General features: G+C 36.0%; 1 protein-coding gene across 2 annotated transcripts in view; it reads right to left on the bottom strand.

Annotated features, from left to right (window-relative positions):
* MTX2 (metaxin 2) overlaps window positions 1–20,963 on the bottom strand; it is a 77,829-nt gene that overhangs the window by 25,080 nt on the left and 31,786 nt on the right. Inside the window, exons 1-3 of one of the 2 annotated variants that reach the window (XM_052662880.1) lie at window positions 19,084–19,131; window positions 17,787–17,833; window positions 9,330–9,405 (exon numbers count right to left, since the gene is read on the bottom strand). Coding sequence is in view for 1 of the 2 variants with exons in the window: in XM_052662871.1 (XP_052518831.1) it covers window positions 17,787–17,833; window positions 19,084–19,131 (95 nt within the window). In the remaining variant the exon portion in view is untranslated. Of the gene's footprint in view, window positions 1–9,329; window positions 9,406–17,786; window positions 17,834–19,083; window positions 19,132–20,963 lie in introns of those variants that run through there. The other variant, XM_052662871.1, reaches the window with a different exon arrangement.

Raw genomic sequence — 20,963 nt, forward strand, 5'->3', positions numbered from 1 at the left:
ATGAAAACTTTTAGATAAACTCTATTAAAAATATTTTTTTTAATGTCTATCTAAAATAATCTTAGGATTCAGCTCAGTTCAGTTCAGTCGCTCAGTCGTGTCTGACTCTTTCCAACCCCATGAATCGCAGCACGCCAGACCTCCCTGTCCATCACCAACTCCCGGAGTTCACTCAGACTCACGTCGATCGAGTCAGTGATACCATCCAGCTATTTCATCCTCTGTCGTCCCCTTCTCCTCCTGCCCCCAATCCCTCCCAGCATCGGAGTCTTTTCCAATGAGTCAACTCTTCTCATGAGGTGGCCAAAGTACTGGAGTTTCAGCTTTAGCATCATTTCTTCCAAAGAAATCCCAGGGCTGATCTCCTTCAGAATGGATTAGTTGGATCTCTTTGCATTAGCCTAACTTGAATTTCTAGAATTGTACTAAACTAAATGATAAAAGTTTATTAAATAGCTTGGTCATTTCCAAATAAACTAAGATTTTAAAACATTAATTACTGAATACTAACTTCCTCTTACAAAAAGTTTTTCTTACAGAAAAACTAGAGATGTTAGACTATTAATAAATATATATAATAAAACATATATAATATATAATGTAATATAATAAATATATTCACCAATCTATAAAATGCTAATATACAAGACACTTCATAGTTGCTAAAGAAAAGTAAGATATATGCTTTTAATAAAAAGATATAAGAAATAGCAAATAAAACGATGAATGCTATGCTAAGTCGCTTCAGTCATGTACGACTCTGTACGACCCCATAGACGGCAGCCCACCAGGCTCCCCCGTCCCTGGGATTCTCCAGGCAAGAACACTGGAGTGGGTTGCCATTTCCTTCTCCAATGCATGAAAGTAAATGATGAATACAAAAATATAAAAAAGGTTTATGACAAATGAAAGAGAATTTTATGGCAAATTGATGTAACTCATTGCCCTGAACTTTCTTCCTCTTCCTTTTTATGTGTCTCGATAGATACAAATTCTTCTTTTATATGGGCCACACCTCTCCGAGGTAAAACTACACAATGTGTTATAACCCACCTGTTAGCTTACTTTACAATAATGAGAACACCTAATTCTATAAAAACAGACAATGGCCCTGCCTATATTTCTAAGCACTTCAAACAATTTTTACATTCATTCTCTATTAAACAGATTAAAGACATTCCTTACAATCCACAGACACAAGACATAACTAAACAAACACATTACACAATGAAACTACAAATAAAAAATTAAATAAGGGAGAATACACAGGAACACTTTTATCTTCCTTATCCAGAGCAGACTTTACTAGATTCCAACGCAATATATTCTTTAAGCCTATAACTATTGTCAATATAGCTTCATTTGTTTTAAATTTTTTAAACTTACCGCAAGGAGATATTTTGACAAAAGCAGAAAAACACTTCGAGACATTGAAGGACACCTCCCTTCCTTTGCCTATTTGGTATCAAGACAGGTTAACTAATCAATGGAAATCTAGGAAACTAATCTTACAGGGAAAGGGGTATGCTTGTATTTCTCCAGATGGATCCAACGAACTCACATGGCTTCCTCTTCGGAAGATTCAACCTAAGGGGGCCCCAGCATTCAAACTAGAGACGAAACAACAAAAACCCCAAGAGGAAGAAATTCCAATACAAGCCATGGCGGCTTTAAGAATTTCCAAAAAACGCCGCACTCGACGTCATAGACCTTTTGATCTCCCTACTTGGGGACAGATAAAAACCCTTACTAATCAAGCTGAAAATCTGATTTCTCAACAGGGAATGCCTCAGAATCCTGAAAATATTTTTTCGCTATGCTTGCTTTGCTTGCTTTTGCTTCCCCCACTCAGGCTGACTTGACTGATCACACTTATTGGGCTTATATACCTCACCCCTAACCCCTTTTATTGTAGGTTATAGAATGGACAGATACGGGACCAATCATATCCACTAATGACTCAACACATATGCCCCCTCCTTGGAGCTTGGAGGGGCCCTCTCATTTTGAGGAAGAAAGAAGACTAATTAACATATCTCTAGGCTATGAAATCCTTCCTTTATGCATGGGCCCAACAAAATTATGCATTAATGTTAGTCAACAAACATGGGCTTTCATCCTGCCTCCAAAAAGGAACTTCCACACATTGCTTGGACTGTTTACTGCCCTGTCCTTTTATAAAAACCATGTCAAATACTACCAAAACTCTAGGAAAAGGACAAAAGTTAAAATGTAAGAGGTTTACTTAAGAAAACTTGAAATATACTCCTGTTTATTGAGATAAATGTCAAACTAAATCAAGGAAATTAATGTTTATGGCCAATTACACCATTGTTGATTGGAGACCCATGGTATGTGGGTATCTAACTGCTCAGATGATATTAACAACACTATGTGTGACTATGCTACTCAAGCAGCATCAGTTAACTTCAGTCACTCAGTCGTATCCGAGTCTTTGTGACCCCATGAATCAATCACAGCACGCCAGGCCTCCCTGTCCATCACCAATTCCCGGAGTTTACTCAAACTCATGTCCATAGAGTCAGTGATGCCATCCAGCCATCTCATCCTCTGTCGTCCCCTTCTCCTCCTGCCCCCATACCCTCCCAGCATCAGAGTCTTTTCCAAAGAGTCAACTCTTCGCATCAGGTGGCCAAAGTATTGGAGTTTCAGCTTTAGTATCAATCCTTCCAATGAACACCCAGGACCGATTTCCTTTAGAATGGACTGGTTGGATCTCCTTGCAGTCCAAGGGACTCTCAAGAGTCTTCTCCAACACCACGGTTCAAAAGCATCAACTCTTTGGTGCTCAGCTTTCTTCACAGTCCAAGTCTCGCATCCATACGTGGAAAAATCATAGCCTTGACCAGACAGACCTTTGTTGGCAAAGTAATGTCTCTGCTTTTCAGTATGCTATCTAGGTTGGTCATAACTTTTCTTCCAAGGACTAAGCGTCTTTTAATTTCATGGCTGCAGTCACCATCTGCAGTGATTTTGGAGCCCAAAAAGATAAAGTCTGACACTGTTTCCACTGTTTCCCCATCTATTTCCCATGAAGTGAAGGGACCAGATGCCATGATCTTCGTTTTCTGAATGTTGAGCTTTAAGCCAACTTTTCCACTCTCCTCTTTTACTTCCAAGAGGCTCTTTAGTTCCTCTTCACTTTCTGCCATAAGCGTGGTGTCATCTGCACATCTGAGGTTATTGATATTTCTCCCGGCAATCTTGATTCCAGCTTGTGCTTCTTCCAGCCCAGCATTTCTCATGATGTACTCTGCATATCAGTTAAATAAGCACGGTGACAATATACAGCCTTGACATACTCCTTTTCCTATTTGGAACCAGTCTGTTGTTCCATGTCCAGTTCTGTTGCTTCCTGACCTGAATATAGGTTTCTCAAGAGAAAGGTCAAGTAGCTTAGAAGGTTACTAACACTACAACAGACTGGTTCCAAAGAGGAAAAAGCGTACGTCAAGGCTATATATTGTCACTGTGCTTATTAACTGATATGCAGAGTACATCATGAGAAATGCTGGGCTGGAGGAAGCACAAACTGGAATCAAGATTGCCGGGAGAAATATCAATAACCTCAGATATGTAGATGATACCACCCTTATAGCAGAAAGTGAAGAGAAACTAAAGAGCCTCTTGATGAAAGTGAAAGAGGAGAGTGAAAAAGTTGGCTTAAAGCTCAACATTCAGAAAATGAAGATCATGGCATCTGGTCCCATCACTTCATGGCAAATAGATGGGGAAACAGTGGAAACAGTGTCAGACTTTCTTTTTGGGCTCCAAAGTCACTGCAGATGGTGACTGCAGCCATGAAATTAAAAGAGGCTTACTCCTTGGAAGAAAAGTTATGTCCAACCTAGATAGCATACTGAAAAGCAGAGACATTACTTTGCCAACAAAGGTCTGTCTGGTCAAGGCTATGGTTTTTCCTGTGGTCATGTATGGATGTGAGAGTTGGACTGTTAAGAAAGCTGAGAGCCGAAGAATTGATGCATTTGAACTGTGGTGTTGGAGAAGACTCTTGAGTCCCTTGGACTGCAAGGAGATCCAACCAGTCCATTCTGAAGGAGATCAGCCCTGGGATTTCTCTGGAAGGACTGATACTAAAGCTGAAACTCCAGTACTTTGGCCACCTCATGCGAAGAGTTGACTCATTGGAAAAGACTCTGATGCTGGGAAGGATTGGGGGCAAGAGGAGAAGGGGACGACAGAGGATGAGATGGCTGGATGGTATCACTGACTCGATGGACGTGAGTTTGAGCGAACTCTGGGAGTTGGTGATGGACAGGGAGGCCTGGCGTGCTGGGATTCATGGGGTTGCAAACAGTCGGACAGGACTGAGGGACTGAACTGAACTGAACTCAACACTACAATGGAGCGTTACCACGACAAAGGGCTTCTTGGGTGGCTTGATGTTGGGTGGCTTCTTGGGTGGCCTTGTCCTGGAATCATCCTTGATAAAAAGATTGGGCCTGAACAATGGGACATTTGGAAACTTGCTGCGAGCACCAAAGAACTTGGGACTTGGACTGGACATTTCACAGGGACCAATCATAGTCATAGAAACTATTTTTTTCATTATGGAAAGAAACTATTTCTTTCTTTTGTTATAATCAATCATATTTCATACAAGCTTGTGTTCCCCTTCCTTTTGTTCTAGCTATAGGAAGTTTACAATTCAATAAGACTTTACGTTCTGTAACTTGTATATATTGCAAATTACATACTTGTCTAAACTCTTCTGTTTCCTTAAGAAATGAATCCCTTTTGATTCTTTGATCTCGACATAGTCTGTGATTACCAATAAATCTCCAGCGGCCCTGGAAAGAAGGTCCCATGGCTGGACTTGCTTCCCAGTTACTTACTAAATTCCTCCGGCGATCTAAATGATTCATTGGATGGGTGATTTTTGGCATTCTGGGATTAATAGCTACTTGCACCACTGCTGCTGTCACTGGTGTTGCTTTTCAAACCTCAATTCAAACAGAATTTTAACCAAAACTGGACTAAAGATGCTCTTACTATGTGGGCCACTCAGGCTCAGATAGATGAGGATATTCAAGGTGAAATACAGGAACTAAAGACAGCCATCAAATGGGCTGGAGATCAATTAATAGATGTACAAAAACAGGTGAGGCTAAAATGTGATTGGAATTCTACTCAATTTTGTTACTCCTGTTCAATTCAATAATAGCGCCTACAACTGGGAACAAATCAAAGTTCATTAACAAAACATACATGATAATGACTCATTATTACAAAAAGAAATCTTTGAAACCTCTTCTAGAAATCTGTCCTCTTCCACTAATTTGAAAACTTCAGCTGAACAACTAGCTGACTAATCTTCTGGGCTAGACCCACGCAGATGGTTTCAAAGCATTACTCACAGCATCAGGTCTGGAACTCTAATTTTGGTGATTGTCTTGACGATTATATTTGTCATTTACTGTTGCCTTCATGCAAAAATTGTTAAAAGTAAACAAACTCAAAAGGTGAGAACCCTTTTTACAAATATTATAAATAAATAAGGGGGAATTGTCAGGGAATGTTTATCAGGAGGATTCCTACGTGCTGTTTCTCATAAATCCTCTGTTCCTTATCAATCTCTGTTGCCAGAAACCAGTGGAACGGCAAGCCGCTCCCAGAACTGAGGTCACAGGATGAGCCAGGCTTGAATCTCCTTCAGTAAACATTCTCCTTACCACATAACTGCTTAGTCTCTTTCTTGAGATATGGATTGTCTCCTGACTTTGTGACCATTATTAATCCCTTGTTCCCTTGGTAACAGCTGCTGTACGTTTGGTTTTCTCATCTTTATCATTGTCAAAAGAAATTTCTTGTACAACAGCCTATATATACTCACAGAAACATCATTAAAACACCTATGCTCCATCACAGCTTGGGTCCCTGTGTCTTTCTTTCTTTCCCTCTCTCTCTCTCTCTCGCTCTGGCTCTTTTACTTTCTTATTGTCGACTCCAGACCACCAGGTTCCGGTCCATTAAAGGACCCCAACAGGAACACAAACATCTTACTTTGAAATTATAGCAGTAAATATCCAAGGGGAAAAATGCAGCTAAAAGAACTAAAAGATATTGTCTCTGGGTATCAGGATTTGGGGTAAGGTAGGACAGTATACATTTTTTGTGTGATAGGCTTCCCATACATTGCTGGTGGGAGTATGAATGAGTCACTTTGATCTGTTTAGTAATACTGACTACTAAGCAGATGCCTACTCTGCTGCTGCTAAGTCACTTCAGTCATGTCCGACTCTGTGCGACCCCATAGACAGCAGCCCACCAGGATCCCCCATCCCTGGGATTCTCCAGGCAAGAGCACTGGAGTGGGTTATGCCTACTCTATCCCCCTTTCCAGAAATATACCAAAAAGAAACGAGGCATAGAGCCACTAACATACAAGGATGCTCCTAGCAACTTCATCCATGTAATCAAATGACAGGAACTCAAATACCCACTAACATGAGCAGCAACTCCAAAATTTCTAATTCCAAGCTAAAAAGGATATATGTCACCAACTGCTATTACAAAAAAGGGAAAAGTAAAGATAAAAAGGTTATACATTTTTCTTAACTCTAAAATTTTTTAGAAATAGCATTCATTGGGAACTTAAGCAAGAGAAATTCTTGAAACAGTTCCAGAAGATGACACCTATGATATTCAATGAAGATTTTAAACTCCACTTCTTCAATAATTACTTCTGAATCATACCTTTTGGGAACTACAGCTCAGATACTTTATAAAAAAAATAACAGGAATAAAATATATTTCATTTACATACAATTAAAATTAAGGCCAAGAGTCTAAAGAAATAAGGACAATCTGTTACCAATCAATTTGACCCTTACAAATATCTTAAATCCTTTATTCAAAAGTTGCTATTGTAGATAACAATGCAACTACTTTGATTAGATTATAAAACTAGCAGCTTACATGTTGGGGAAAAACCTAACACACGCTGCAGGTAAAAGAATGGCAACAGAGGACAGATTGGAGAAGGCAATGGCACCCCACTCCAGAACTCTTGCCTGGAAAATCCCATGGATGGAGGACCCTGGTAGGCTGCAGTCCATGGGGTCTCAAAGAGTCGGACACAACTGAGCGACTTCACTTTCACTTTTCACTTTCATGCACTGGAGAAGGAAATACAACCCACTCCAGTGTTCCTGCCTGGAGAATCCCAGGGACAGGGGAGCCTGGTGGGCTGCCGTCTATGGGGTTGCACAGAGTCGGACACGACTGAAGCGACTTAGCAGCAGCAGCAGCAGAGGACAGATTTGTGGTTGACAACGGGTTGGGGGCAAGGAGTGGAGTATTGGTTAGGAGTTTGGGATTAACAGATGTAAACTATTATATACAGAATGGATAAACAATAAGGTCAAACAATAAGGTCCTACTGTATAGCATAGGGAACTATATTCAATATCCTGTGATAAACCATAATGGAAAAAGAACATAACTGAATCACTCTGCTGTACAATAGAAATGAACACATTGTAAATCAACTATGCCATGCCTTCATGCTTAGTTGTGTCTGATTCTCTGCAACCCTTTGGACTGTAGCCCGTCAGGCTCCTCTGGCCGTGGGGTTTTCCAGGCAAGAGTACTGGAGCAGGTTGCCATTTCCTTCTCCAGGGGATCTTCCCGACCCAGGGATCGAACCTGTGTCTCCTGTGTCTCCTGTACTGCAGGAAGACTCTTTACCCACTGAGCCACTGGGGAAGCCCACAAATCAACCACACTTCAATAAAATAAATTTTTTTTACTTTTTATTTTAAATTTTTATTTTTACTTTATTTTACTTTACAATACTGTATTGGTTTTGCCATACATTGACAAGCATCAGGAATACAGACGGATTCTATAACAGCAATCCTTCAGTAACATGGTGGCAAGGCTTCGGGTAAGATAGTTAAAAATACTCAGTTTATGAAATGGTGAAAAGGGCTCAACCCTGGTCGAATGGAAACACAGCCAGGCAACAACAGGCCCACCCTTGTTGCTGCATCTGCACAGGGAAGATGCTTGCTCATTGAGATGCTGTCCTTATCATCATTTAAAGTACTCTGACTTGCTGCTGCTGACTCATAAGCCATAGCACTCTTATAACAGGGCTACTATCAGCACACTCCCACTCCTTTGTCGCTGGTTAAGTGCCCCCCAGCAGAACCTAATGGATCCTAACAGAGTAGAGATTTAAGAAGCAAGCTGTTTAAGTGGAAGACTAGAGTGTCTGAAAACAATGGAAACCTCTGCATTAGTCTTTTAAGAGTCTGTACAGAACAATAAGAGGTAACAGAGCAGAAGCCTCCCAGTGAGCCATCTCAGAGTAGAATCTTGACGCCTGTGTCAGTCTGAGAAAGTTTCTTTACCTCATAAGCTTCCCCATTTCTAAAAGGAAGACAATTTATTAGGCAGATGAACTGAGGGGTTGGATGTGAAACACTTTACACACCAGCTGGCACACAGGATTTTAATAAATATATTATTATTAAAATTAGTAGTAATAATATTAGTAAAATAAATTCTCATAGATCTATCTGTGGGAAAAAAAGACTTTTCAACCTTGGTGATTTCAAAAGAAAACTTTATCTATTAACATCTCCTTAAGAGAAGAGGGTAAATAAATAATAATTATGTACAGTAACTATTTATAATCAAAATAGAAAAACTGTATACTAAGATAAAAGTAGATATAAACAGAATATAACCAAAAGCCTATACAATACACACTCGATTCAACAAAGCAAAAATAAGAATGAAGATATTTTAATACTGACATAAACTTCTACTTTACAAATAACTTTTCAAAGTCACACATGCTGATGAAACTGATAAAAGGCCTCCCCCTCCAGAACATTAGCTCCATTAGTGCAAACTGACCATGCCTACCCTGTTCACTACTTTAACCTCAGCACACCATAGATTCTCAACAAACATTTGCTTACTAAACAAGACACAGATATCCATAAAAATAAACCCAAGTTCACAGAAAACTAGTAAGCTACAACACAGATTAGCATTTCATGATTTTATGGTACCAAAGCTCACTGCATTAAAAAGATCAATGTGATTCCTATTAAATTCAGAGGTATTTAAACAAGTAATGTTTTAGAAAAACAGTAACAGGAATTCAACTTTTTAAAAAATTAGCTATCCAGAAATCATCAGAAACTACAATTCAATACACACAAAAACTTTTAAACAGAGAAACTTTGTTACCAAAAATAAGAAATGCTACTGGGAGCACATATGAGACAGATCACATAAAAGAGGACCTTCCTAATTAACACAACTCTCACCTGAATACCACTCTTGGAGTATCTGACTCAAGTTTAGATACATCCATACCTGACAGCTGTAGAAAAAAATCAAGTTCTGAAAGAAAGCAACAAAAAAGACGACCATAAGAGGAAAAGGTATAAACTTTCCCTGTTAGAACTAAATATAAGTAAATGTAAATTGTAGAGTCAAAATTTAAGTAAAAGAGTTATAAAGTAGTTAAAGACCCAGAAGCAACTCTTGGAACCCAAGAACCTAATACAATACCAGTCACATAACTGGCACTGAGCCTAATGACAAGAAACTACTTTTTTCTAAGCTCCTATGAATGTTGTGAAGTTCCGTGATTCACAGATAAAATAAATATTCCAACTGAGAGAAATAACAATAACAACAACAAACCCACCAAATTTAAAATTCTTAGGATAAACTAAGCGGTAGATGGCAGCAATATAAAATGTATTCATTTCATTTTTTAACCTAATGATAAATTCAATAATGAATCATTTACCAATGAACAACACAATTAATTTCCTTCCTCTTCTTTAGCCCAAAAACAGAAGGAATATTTGTCTTATAAATTAAATACAAAACAATATTCTTTAATTGCACTTAAGCAAAAAAATCAACATCGCTTGACAATAAAAACATTGAAATGACTCAAAATTTTAAAGAATTGTCTTTAATAAGTTTTTAAAACTTATTACACTGCTTTACACTGATTAACACTATGGAATTTAAGGGATTATAAACATAGTTTCTAAATGTACATAAATTTAAAATTTACAAAACTATCCAAATTCTAAATAGAGAAAATCCATTTTCAGTTCAGCCGTTATCAGTTATCCACAGTAACAGACCTCAGAGGTTTTCCTCTTTAGGACAAAGCTTCTATTCATTTCATAATTAAATTTGAAATATTTTAGGTAAGAACTCACTAAGGACTCTTCTAAATCACGCAATGCCATTTTCAGGGCACAAAATTAAAATAATTCCAAATTTTAATTCATATCTTGTTTCACCAGGACATAAAGGAAAATCTATGACAACAACTGAAGAATTATTTTCCACCTTACTAAGAGACATGTTTTAAAATTAAAAACCAAGAACAAATTTTAAAATAATTCATTTTTTACATCAAACAGCTGTAGACCCTATAATTGAAACAATGTATCTAAAGGTTACAAATGAAAAGTGTTAGGTATCATTCTTAAAGTGACAGATAAAGTTCCTAATCCAGTTAAAGCAATAGTCACATTTGTAGTTTAACATAAATTAAGACCTTAATTATATTTGTGACTATTTTAGACAAAATAACAAATTCCTCTGTACCTGGGAATGTAATTTATAGCAAAGCCAGGTTCATTTTCCAAACCAATCTATTTCACACTGCAGAAATACTCTGGTATAATGGTATAATGTAATTCTTGTTGTAGAATGTTGAAAGAGTAGATTCACTAAAAGCACAGAAGAGGTTTGAAGATAAATGAAGATGCTATTCATTCAAGGGTAATTTCATCTGAGAACTATATGAAAGATGTTTCACTCACATGGGATAGTGTATGACCTCAAATTTAAGTGTATTTTCAGCTCAAATATAATGCTGCTAGATTGATTATGTTGATACTGTATATCTAATAATGAAGAATTCTAGCCTTTTTCTGTTTAAGAAAATAGACTGTCATTTTTTTCATCTTACTGCTATGTCTTTATTGTTCTGTTTAACAGCAACAAATTTTAAAATTCTGCTTGCTGTTTACTTCTTAAACAGAAAAAGTCTATGGTTGATATTCTAATTTGTAATCTCTCAAAACTACAGGAATGTATATTTTTTGCTAAGTTAGGTAGATACTGATATTAGCAAACTATTACTCTGTGTAACCATTTTACATTATTTCACTAATTACTAATAATGACAACCCTAATACCCATCTAATTCTGTTTTAAATATACTTCATTTTCACAAATTTTGTAAGACCAATTTAAATGTTTTACATATACCACACCATTTATGTGTTGAGGGATTAATACTGAGAATTTTTTTAATCTGCTAAATTCTATGTGCAATTTAAGCTCACAGTTATCTTTTTTAAAGGTCACATTTTGTACATTTAAATCATTACAGGTGCTAAAAGCATATATCACCAAAATACTTTGTAATACTTCTGAGATTAAAAAGGTAACCTAATGTAACATTCTATCTGAAGAATTGAAATCAAGGAAACATCTGCAGCCTGCATTTTGCTCATTTTAGAATACTGAAAAGGATTCACTGAATTCTCTCCACCCCTTAGCTTTCCTTCTCCTCATCCTGAAAGGGAACACAGGAGTCTCATTTTGCAGAAAATGATCAAAGTGGAAAGGATAAACATACTTTACAAAACTAAAACTAATTTCCTTTATGAAATTTTAAGAAAGTTACATCAATTTTAAAATGTTTTACACAAAATAACATTCTGTTACTTCTCTATTAAAATAATTGCACTGGTGAATTCCTACCTGTTATATTTATATCAGGTTTAAACTGACACTTAGAAACTGCATACAACCAGCAAACCAAAAAATGTATTAAACCAAACTGAAACTTCAAAATAATTTCCTCTAAAATTCTGCAGGTAAGTTGTCCACTGTGACCATCTGAATGATACAACAAGTTTACAGGGCTGTAAGTTCTTAACCACAGTTGTTTCCCCACACAACTGACCTGTAGTCTCAAACAAAGGAGATACTCCTCTCTTCTGCTCTTCCCCAATCACAACATCAGGATATTACCATTTAACCTCAAATTAATACGTCCACCTAAAAGGCATCATTTGCAAAAAAGGAAAAAGCAAGTGTCCGCTATTTATCAGCATATCTAACACATTAGTGTCTGTGGTCCAGTATTAATGCAGCCTATAAAAATGCTGACTTTTTAAATGACTAAAACACATTCAACAGAAAGAATACAGTGTTTTTCTGTTGTGTTCCCTTTCATTTTTAGAGATTAAATATTTATTCACAAAGGATAGGAAAAAATAAGAATATTAAGTAAAATAGGGACATTTCCCTTAACCTGAGCTTAAATGTTATTCTTACTGGAAATAAGTAAAAACTGCACAAGTAAAAAGTAAGGCTACTTTTTCATGCAGCATTCTAATAATCAATTTGAGACACTGTCTAAAAAATAAATTCAATAATTAAACTTTTACAGTATTCAGATTAAGCAATACAAAAGAGAAACAGTTTTCTTTTTAAATTGGCTTCATATATACTAAACAAAATCCTTTCTAGAATAGAATTTTGTAATCCAATTCTTTCTAATAAACTTACTAGAAATAAATTATACAGACATTCACAAAATATGCACAATCCTTGAAAAATAGGCACTAATTCAGCATTCAACATCATCTTGTAATTATACTGCTTTCACCTCTTTCAAAAGAATTTCCCATTTATTACCTAACTTGAACTTTATAATAACCCATAATATAGGTAAGACTACCTTCATCACATTTTAGAAATCCAAAAGCTGCAATATAGCTTTCACGTCTTAATGTAATCCATAAATTGTTATATATAATCTGCTAGGAAATGTCAGAAATGATTTTTGAATTAAGTTCAGTTCATCTACCTATTTCTAGATAAAACTCCAAAGATCTGTATCACACACTTAACTGGTATGCAGCAAAGTGTTAACAAGCATAGACTTGACCCAGACTCCCTGAGTTTGCACTCCAGCTCTGTTGAGTACTAATTATGTAAGTCTGGGCCAACTGCTTAACTTTTCTGCCTCTACTTCCTAATCTGTAAAATGATAATAATAATGCTACTTACCTCATATGGTGGCTGCATATGAGGATTATCTATGATACCTAAAGTATACATAATAAGACCTGGCACATGAAGTACGGTGTAAATTTTAGCTACAGTTATTATTGTTGTTCTGTCAGTATTATCTGCAGAAGAGGGATTTTAACAGCACTGACTTCATACACTTATTATAAGGATTAAGTGAGTTCCTAAGAATTAAATGCTTAGCACAGTGATTAGCATGCAGCAGGCACTCAGCCAATGCTGCTGGTGTCTTTTTACCTCCACAATTTATGGGCTCTATGACCTTAGCCAGACTTTTCCTGCACTTCAGTTTCCACATATTTAAAAATGAGCTTAATAACAAGTACCATACACTTGGGTCATGGTAATGATTGAATAAGATGTCTCTCAGAAAAGCTCTTTAAAAAGAGTGCCTTCAACAACAAAAGCATTCAATACTTAATTCTAAAACAGGCCTTATTTAGTAAATACTATTAAAATAATATTTTGTTTGAATTAAATTAATCTACACTAACAAATTTTAGGCATACAATGAAAGAATGATTAGAAAATTATTAATGTTCATATAGATTTAAATACATCCAAAAATAATTCTTACACCTAACATTTGCTTTAATCACTTTAGGTATTACAAAGCCTCCAAGCTTTCATTCCTGCTGCTGACACTGATAATGTGTACCTCTGTCAAAGAACCAGGAAAGAAGGAAATAACCAATATTCACCACCATATGTTTGTAATATCCCAGGTGCTTTTCTAAGTGCTTTAATGTTTATACACATTTCATATATTTTTTAACACATTCAACCTTCATGACATCCAGTAGGACAGCTTCTATTATATCTGCATTTTAAAGATAAGGAAACTTAAAACAAACAGTAATGTCTGAGGTATCCGGAACAGAGATTATTTACTCATTTCACTCGTGGAATCTGCTAAAAAGACAAGATACTGAATTCATAAAGACATAAATTTCTTGAAGAAAAATCAAATGAAGTATTTTCTGCAGAAAACTTTGAAGTTCACATATATTTGGTTATACAGTATTTCTAGACATGTGCTGTCCAATACAACAGCTGTCAGCTACATATGGCTATCGAGTACTTGAAATGTGGCTGGCACAAATTGAGATGTGTAAAATACACATCAGATTTTGACCGTAACATAAAAAAAAAGGAAAAACATCCCGTTAATAAATTTTGTATTGATTATGTTAAAATGATAATATTTGACAATATTAAATAAAATATATTTATTAAAATTGATTTCACATTTCTTTTTACTTCTTTTAGTGTGGCTACTAGAAAATTTTAAACTATTATACATATGTGAGTGGGCTTCCCTGGTGGCTTAGTGGTAAAGAATCCACTTGTAAAGCAGAAGACCACCTGCAATGCAGCAGAAGCTGGTTCAATCCCTGGGTCAGGAAGATCCCTTGGAGAGGGAAATAGCAACCCACTCCAATATTCTTGCCTGTCCATTCTTGCATGGACAGAGAAGCCTAGCAGGCTACAGTCCATGGGGTCACAAGAGTCAGACATGACTTAGTGACTAAACAAGGGCCACCACCTTACATATAAGTGGGCAACATTATGTACATTATGTATCGATCGGGCAGTTGGTTTAGGGGATAGAGAATAGTAACAGAGAATTGTATCAAAGTTCTTTTCCAATCAATACAAGCTTCAAAGTGGAAATAATACTATGAAATGGAAGATTTCTCTCCCTAATGTTTGTCTATGTATAACACTGTATGTCGGAGAAGGCAATGGCACCCCATTCCAATGCTCTTCCCTGGAAAATCCCATGGACAGAGGAGCCTGGTAGGCTGCAGTCCATGGGGTCGCTAAGAGTCGGACACGACTGAGCGAATTCACTCTCACTTTTCACTTTCATGCATTGGAGAAGGAAATGGTAACCCACTCCAGTGTTCTTGCCTGGAGAATCCCAGGGACAGGGGAGCCTGGTGCGCTGCCGTCTATGGGGTCACGCAGAGTTGGACACGACTGAAGCGACTTAGCAGCAGCAGCAACACTGTATGTACGCCCTGCCATATATATGTATGTGTACACACACACACACACACACACACACACACACACACACACACAGAGTACTGCTTGTGAGAACCAGAGGGACACATTACTCTAATATTCATAATATTCAACATACAAGATTATTTAATGACTAGGCAAACACTTTAGGTAACAACAATACTTCATGGATGAAAGAAGGAAAGCAAATCTAAGACATAAATAACAGCCATAGGGAAAAATTTTTTTAATTTGCTTTTAAACTGAAATCATAAAGAGGTTTCTTTAATGAAAAAAAAAAAAGTCTAACCATTTAGTTCCAGGAACATAATAAATGCAAAGCCTATGTGGTATGTAAAATTTAAATTTCCTGATGGCTTAGGTGGTTAACTACTAAAGTATCTAATGCTTAATATCTGGTATTTTCTAGGAAATATCCAGCTTATGGATACCTGTCACACTGTTAGATCAATTTTATACATTTAACTGATTCTTCCAAATGGATACTCATCCACTATATAGAAGAAAATTACTCTATAAAGTTTACATCAGATATCTGGAAAAGTCACATTTATAGTCATGGCTACTATCAGCTGTCAAGTCAAAGAATATTGAAGAAAACCAAGAATTTTTAATATATGCTGGTTAATTCATCATCTAAGTGACATGTGTAGGATAACAAAAAATTAAAACAGTTATGCAAAATTCTGCATTTTAAAAGATTCTTATTTTCTGGTTTTAGCTTTAATTGCAAATATGATGAGATGAATGTTGAGAAAACAAATCAATAAGAACCATAAAAACAGAATTACTAAAGAAGGTACACACTAAGATTTCTTTTTTCTTTCCTTCTCCAGATTATTTAAAATGTTAAATTTTTTTAACGGTAATATACTGATATCTTGGTTTATGCCAAAAACTAGTTAAGCCATCTAACACATTCACATTTAGGGTGGGATAATTCTTTCTGGGGCGGGACTGTCTCGTGCACTGTTTCACAGAATCCCTGGCATCTACCCAACAGATGCCAAAAACAGCCTCCCCAACAGCTGTGACCATCAGAAATGTCTAAACGCTGTCAGATGTTCTCTGGGGGTCTGAAACCCTCCCTCAGCTAAGAACCACTGGTCTACTCTTACCCAAAATAACATTCCTACCGGTGAAAATTACTGCAGTTCTTCCTAAACTAATATTCTTAGTTTTAGTGGCTTTTCATACAGGATACCCAGAGAGCTTCAGCTGGGAGATCAATAAACCTCCTGATACCATATGCAGAATTGCCCAGGTATGTCTGTGTCTATGTGTGTGTTGCAATGTTTTCTGGAAAAATATCCCATAGCTTCATGAGACTGAAAGAATTATCCCCAAAATGGCGACTAAAACAGGGTTAAGAATTAGTGCTTCAACTAAAATAGTCACTGCCCTGAAGCTATCTTTTCAAAAATATAAAGACTGAAGACACTATTTCATACATAACAAATAATTTACTTGTGTTATCAGTTATCAAGCAAGACTGCTTCTACCCCACTTGTAAACCATTCATTCAACAAATATTTACTGAGCATACTTTATATGCTAGGCACTATTATTAGTATTTGAAAACTAAACAAACTCCAACTTCCTTATGCCCCTTCCAAAAAGGAAGTAATAAAATACTCATTTATTAAATATAACCAACCGAGAATTTCTGCTTCTCAAAGATTAACATAAGAAAATACACTAGTTATAGTACTAGTGCCTAAAGATAAACGTAGGTAAATAAAATTTATATTCTTCGTAAAAATATACAAATCTTCTAAAAGAAGTAAAAAAACTTGAAAGAAACTTAACAATACTCATTCTCATACAAATACTGTTCAAACACATTGCCTTCTATCTTTTCCTTCTTTCTCCGACTTAAAAGTAAAATGTACTGAAAGACATACTGATTAATCATTAAGTCCAGAAGATACCAAGTTGTGTTTAAAAAAAAGAAAACACAAAACGACCAAGTGCCTAGCATCATACCTAGAACACAGCAGAAGCAGTCCCTCTTTCTTTTCTTTCTGTCCTCAAGCTCACAATCTCATTTCCAACAAATGGCTTGGCTTAAATTTCTAAGTTATCTTTTAGGTGCTACACGTTAAAACACTCTTTGTGATTCAAACTATGCAAGCTAACCAAACAAAGAGCAGCTAAATATGTAAAATGTTTCAATATTTGTAATTCCATAATCTACATAAACATTTCTCTTTTCTTTAAAAGCAAACAATCCCCAAGTATCCTGTTCTTCCTATTGTGCAGTTTAAAGTTTACAGGGCCACAAATCTTGTGGATTACACAACTGTGATATAAAACTCGAAGAGCTATTATATCCAATAAGTGGTCTGGGGATAATAGGCACTAATGTAATCAATAAATATATAAGGCGTCGCTGAAGAAAAATATGTCTGCTTCATAACCACCAAATGGATTAAGGCTAGAATGAGTACAATGAGAGAGTGACACTTAAATATGTAGTGAATAAATCTTTACAAGTAAGTTAGAAAATAGGTTTGTGCCTATAAATGAAGAAATCACCCCAAATAATCAATACTAGCATATTTGGCCAAAACCAAAAAGTAAAAAAAGTGCATTATTTACATATTTACCTGCACAGCAAGAGAAGCGGCATTGTCAGAAAGCAAAATTTGCTCCCCTGTAGAAATACAACGAAAGGTCTGAGTCAAAAGCGTAACTATTACCAACGAAAGGTCTGAGTCAAAAGCGTAACTATTAAACAAGTAAAATACACTTATAAATGCTTTTTACTTTAAAAAACCATTCTTATTTCTAAAAAGAAAGCGTAATCATGAAGTTCTATATCAATGTCACAAGATTATAATTTGGATTAAAGTATCATGATATGTAAATAACAATGAAGACTATTTCCTCTAAATCTATTTGATCACTTATTATATTTTATCAGCAATATGTACGTAAAACTGCTCACTTAAAAACTAAAGCTTTCTTCAAGTTTTTAAGAAATAATCCCTTTCATTAAAATTAAGTAAAACAGTATCTCTGTCAAACCTCTCCAGTTAAAAGTAAAAGCATTCAAACTCGTATAAAACCAGCTTACAGTTAATACTGCACAGTGTGTCTAGATCTGTCACACAAAAGAAAGATGACAAGTTCACTGCAATAAAAATTCCATGCTTAGAAGACGAGGGCTGCTGCCTATTAGTCTTCATTACTTTGCAGTCTTCTGACAACTGTAGCAGGCTGCTGAGCCCCAAATGGGGTCCATAATGTGATCTGATGATATATGAAGAGCTGCTAAAGGGAGCCTGAACCATCCTAGCCTATACATTTTAACAGTTCCTTTTTACTGAGAGCCCACTTTACCACAGGACTTCAAAAATCTGCTGTGTCAGCTATTGGCGCAGTAAATCTGCCAACTACTCCTGCAACCACATCATATTACACTGTCTACAGCAGCCAATATAATGAGTCAATAATAAACTAAGCACCTTACAGACCATGAATAGTTGGTTTACACTGGCACATACAAGTTTAGGTAAAATCTCCTAGACAAATTATACAAGGGAATTCCTTCTTTATGTTTCATGTTCTCTTTGCATTAAATTGCTTTATCAATGGATGTTTTTTGTAGTAAATGTATTTTCATATATTTGATATGTACTTGATATATCTGGGCTTCCCAGGTGGTTCAGTGGTAAAGAATCCACCTGTCAATGCAGAAGTCACAGGAGATGCAGGTTTGATTCCTGAGTGGAGAAGATTCCCTGAAGGAGGAAATTAGCAACCCACTCCAATATTCTTGCCTGAAGAATCCCATGGACAGAGGAGCCTTGGGCTACAGTCCGTGGGGTCACAAAGAGTCAGACATGACTGAACACACATATTTTGATATGAAGCCATTTTTAATGGAGAATAAACACCTACCTTTCAGTTGCTGATACAATGTAGCATTTTCAGGCCAAGGTTCTGCAGCTGTGGAAACAGGTACACACGGCAAAAATATATCAATAACCAACCAAATTAATAAACACATGCATTTGCCTAGAGCATTTAATGTCAAGCATAAATTGCCAAGGATTAAATTACCAAGGATACCTTAAATATGGCAACTAGTCACATTACTGTAGATTCTATGAGAACCTATATAAGCAAGTTAGATAATTTCATTTAAATGAATGTTTGGTGGCAGTTTAATTTTTTATGGGGAGGAAATGGAAGACATTTTGCCCAATCAAAAGTGAAAATTAAAAAAATAAAACTGCCTACTCCTTTAGCCTCCTTCAAACACAGACATATCCAAAATTATATTCATACATATAGAAAGACAGTGAATTTCAGCTCACTATCAAAAAGAAAAATAGTGAAACAATATTTATATTTTACTGTAAACTTTTAACAAACTAAATTTTCAGAAGACACTTTATGAAAGAATCAAATCTATGCATATCAGGCTGTGCATCTTTCCTTATAAGCTGGTAGTATTTAAACAGGGGAATCCTGTTGTCTACGTTTAATTGCCTTGAACCCAACAACATCATCTCACAAAAGCAGAGAATACAATGAAGCAGTAAGTACCTATCAAAACAATGTGAAATAAAGTTGGTGAAGCTCATTTTAGGCCTGAAGTCAGGCTTGACCTTGACTCTTAACCTCTCATCTAGCAAAGACTGGAGCTACAAAGAGTATTAGCAACCTACCAGTGCTTGGAAAAAGCCCAAGATTTGAATTTGTCTAATCAACTGCACATAAGAAGCAATGCCTCCACAGACAGAATATTCAGGATATTATTTGCTGAATTCTTTGTAAAATCCATAAAACATCAAAATCGCCAGTTCTAACACACTAACTATATTTGCTGGCAAGAAAGTCAGTCAAATATATGAAATTTGATTAACTTTTCTTATGGTGTTTAATGCAGTCTCTGTGACATAGCAACAAATTATTTTTTAATATATACTTCTAGCTGGTTTTTTAAAAAAATTTATACACATGAATCATTTTTTCTTTTAAGAATGATCATTTAAGATGTATTCACTTAAACAGTCTTAGGAGGGGGTGGGAGGTGGACACCTTAATTTGCTTTTACTTCCACTTTAGAATGAAAAGAAAAAGTTGTAGTAATTATTATAAACTGTAAAATTTGGTTTGGTCTGGGCCACACAAAATCAAACTTATACTTAGGGACACCATGAAATCACCAAGCAAATAAATCATAGTTCTGTACAGTTATGCACAATATTACAGACCTTCCTCAACTTACCGTGGAGTTACAAACTGTAACTTGAAAATGCATTTAATATACCGCACCTACCAAACATAGCCTAGCCTCGCCTACCTTAAATGTGCTCAGAACACTTACATTAGCTTACAGATGGGCGAAATCACCTAACACAAAGCCTGTTTTATAATAAAGTATTGACAATATCTCATGTCATTTATGGAATACTGTACTAAAAGTGAAAACAGAAAGATTTTATGGGTATAAAATTATTTTAAGTGCCCAGTTGTTCACCCTTGCAATTTCTGGCTGACTGGAACTCCGGTTCCCTGCAGCTGCCCAGCATCAAGACAGAGTATCTCACTACACATCACTAGCCCAGGCAAAGATCAAAATTCACAATTTGAAGTACAGTGTCTACTGAATGCATATCACTTTTGCACTATTGTAAAGTCAGAAAATTCTAAGTCAAACCATTGTTAAAGTTGGAGACTATCTTACTACACGCCTGTAAACCTTTTAACAAAGTAAAATTTCAATAAGAATCCAATTAACCGGTGTTAACAGTTTTAAAAATAAAAGGCAG

The sequence above is a fragment of the Budorcas taxicolor genome, chromosome 2 (assembly GCF_023091745.1).
Source record: "Budorcas taxicolor isolate Tak-1 chromosome 2, Takin1.1, whole genome shotgun sequence".
Taxonomy (NCBI): Eukaryota; Metazoa; Chordata; class Mammalia; order Artiodactyla; family Bovidae; genus Budorcas; species Budorcas taxicolor.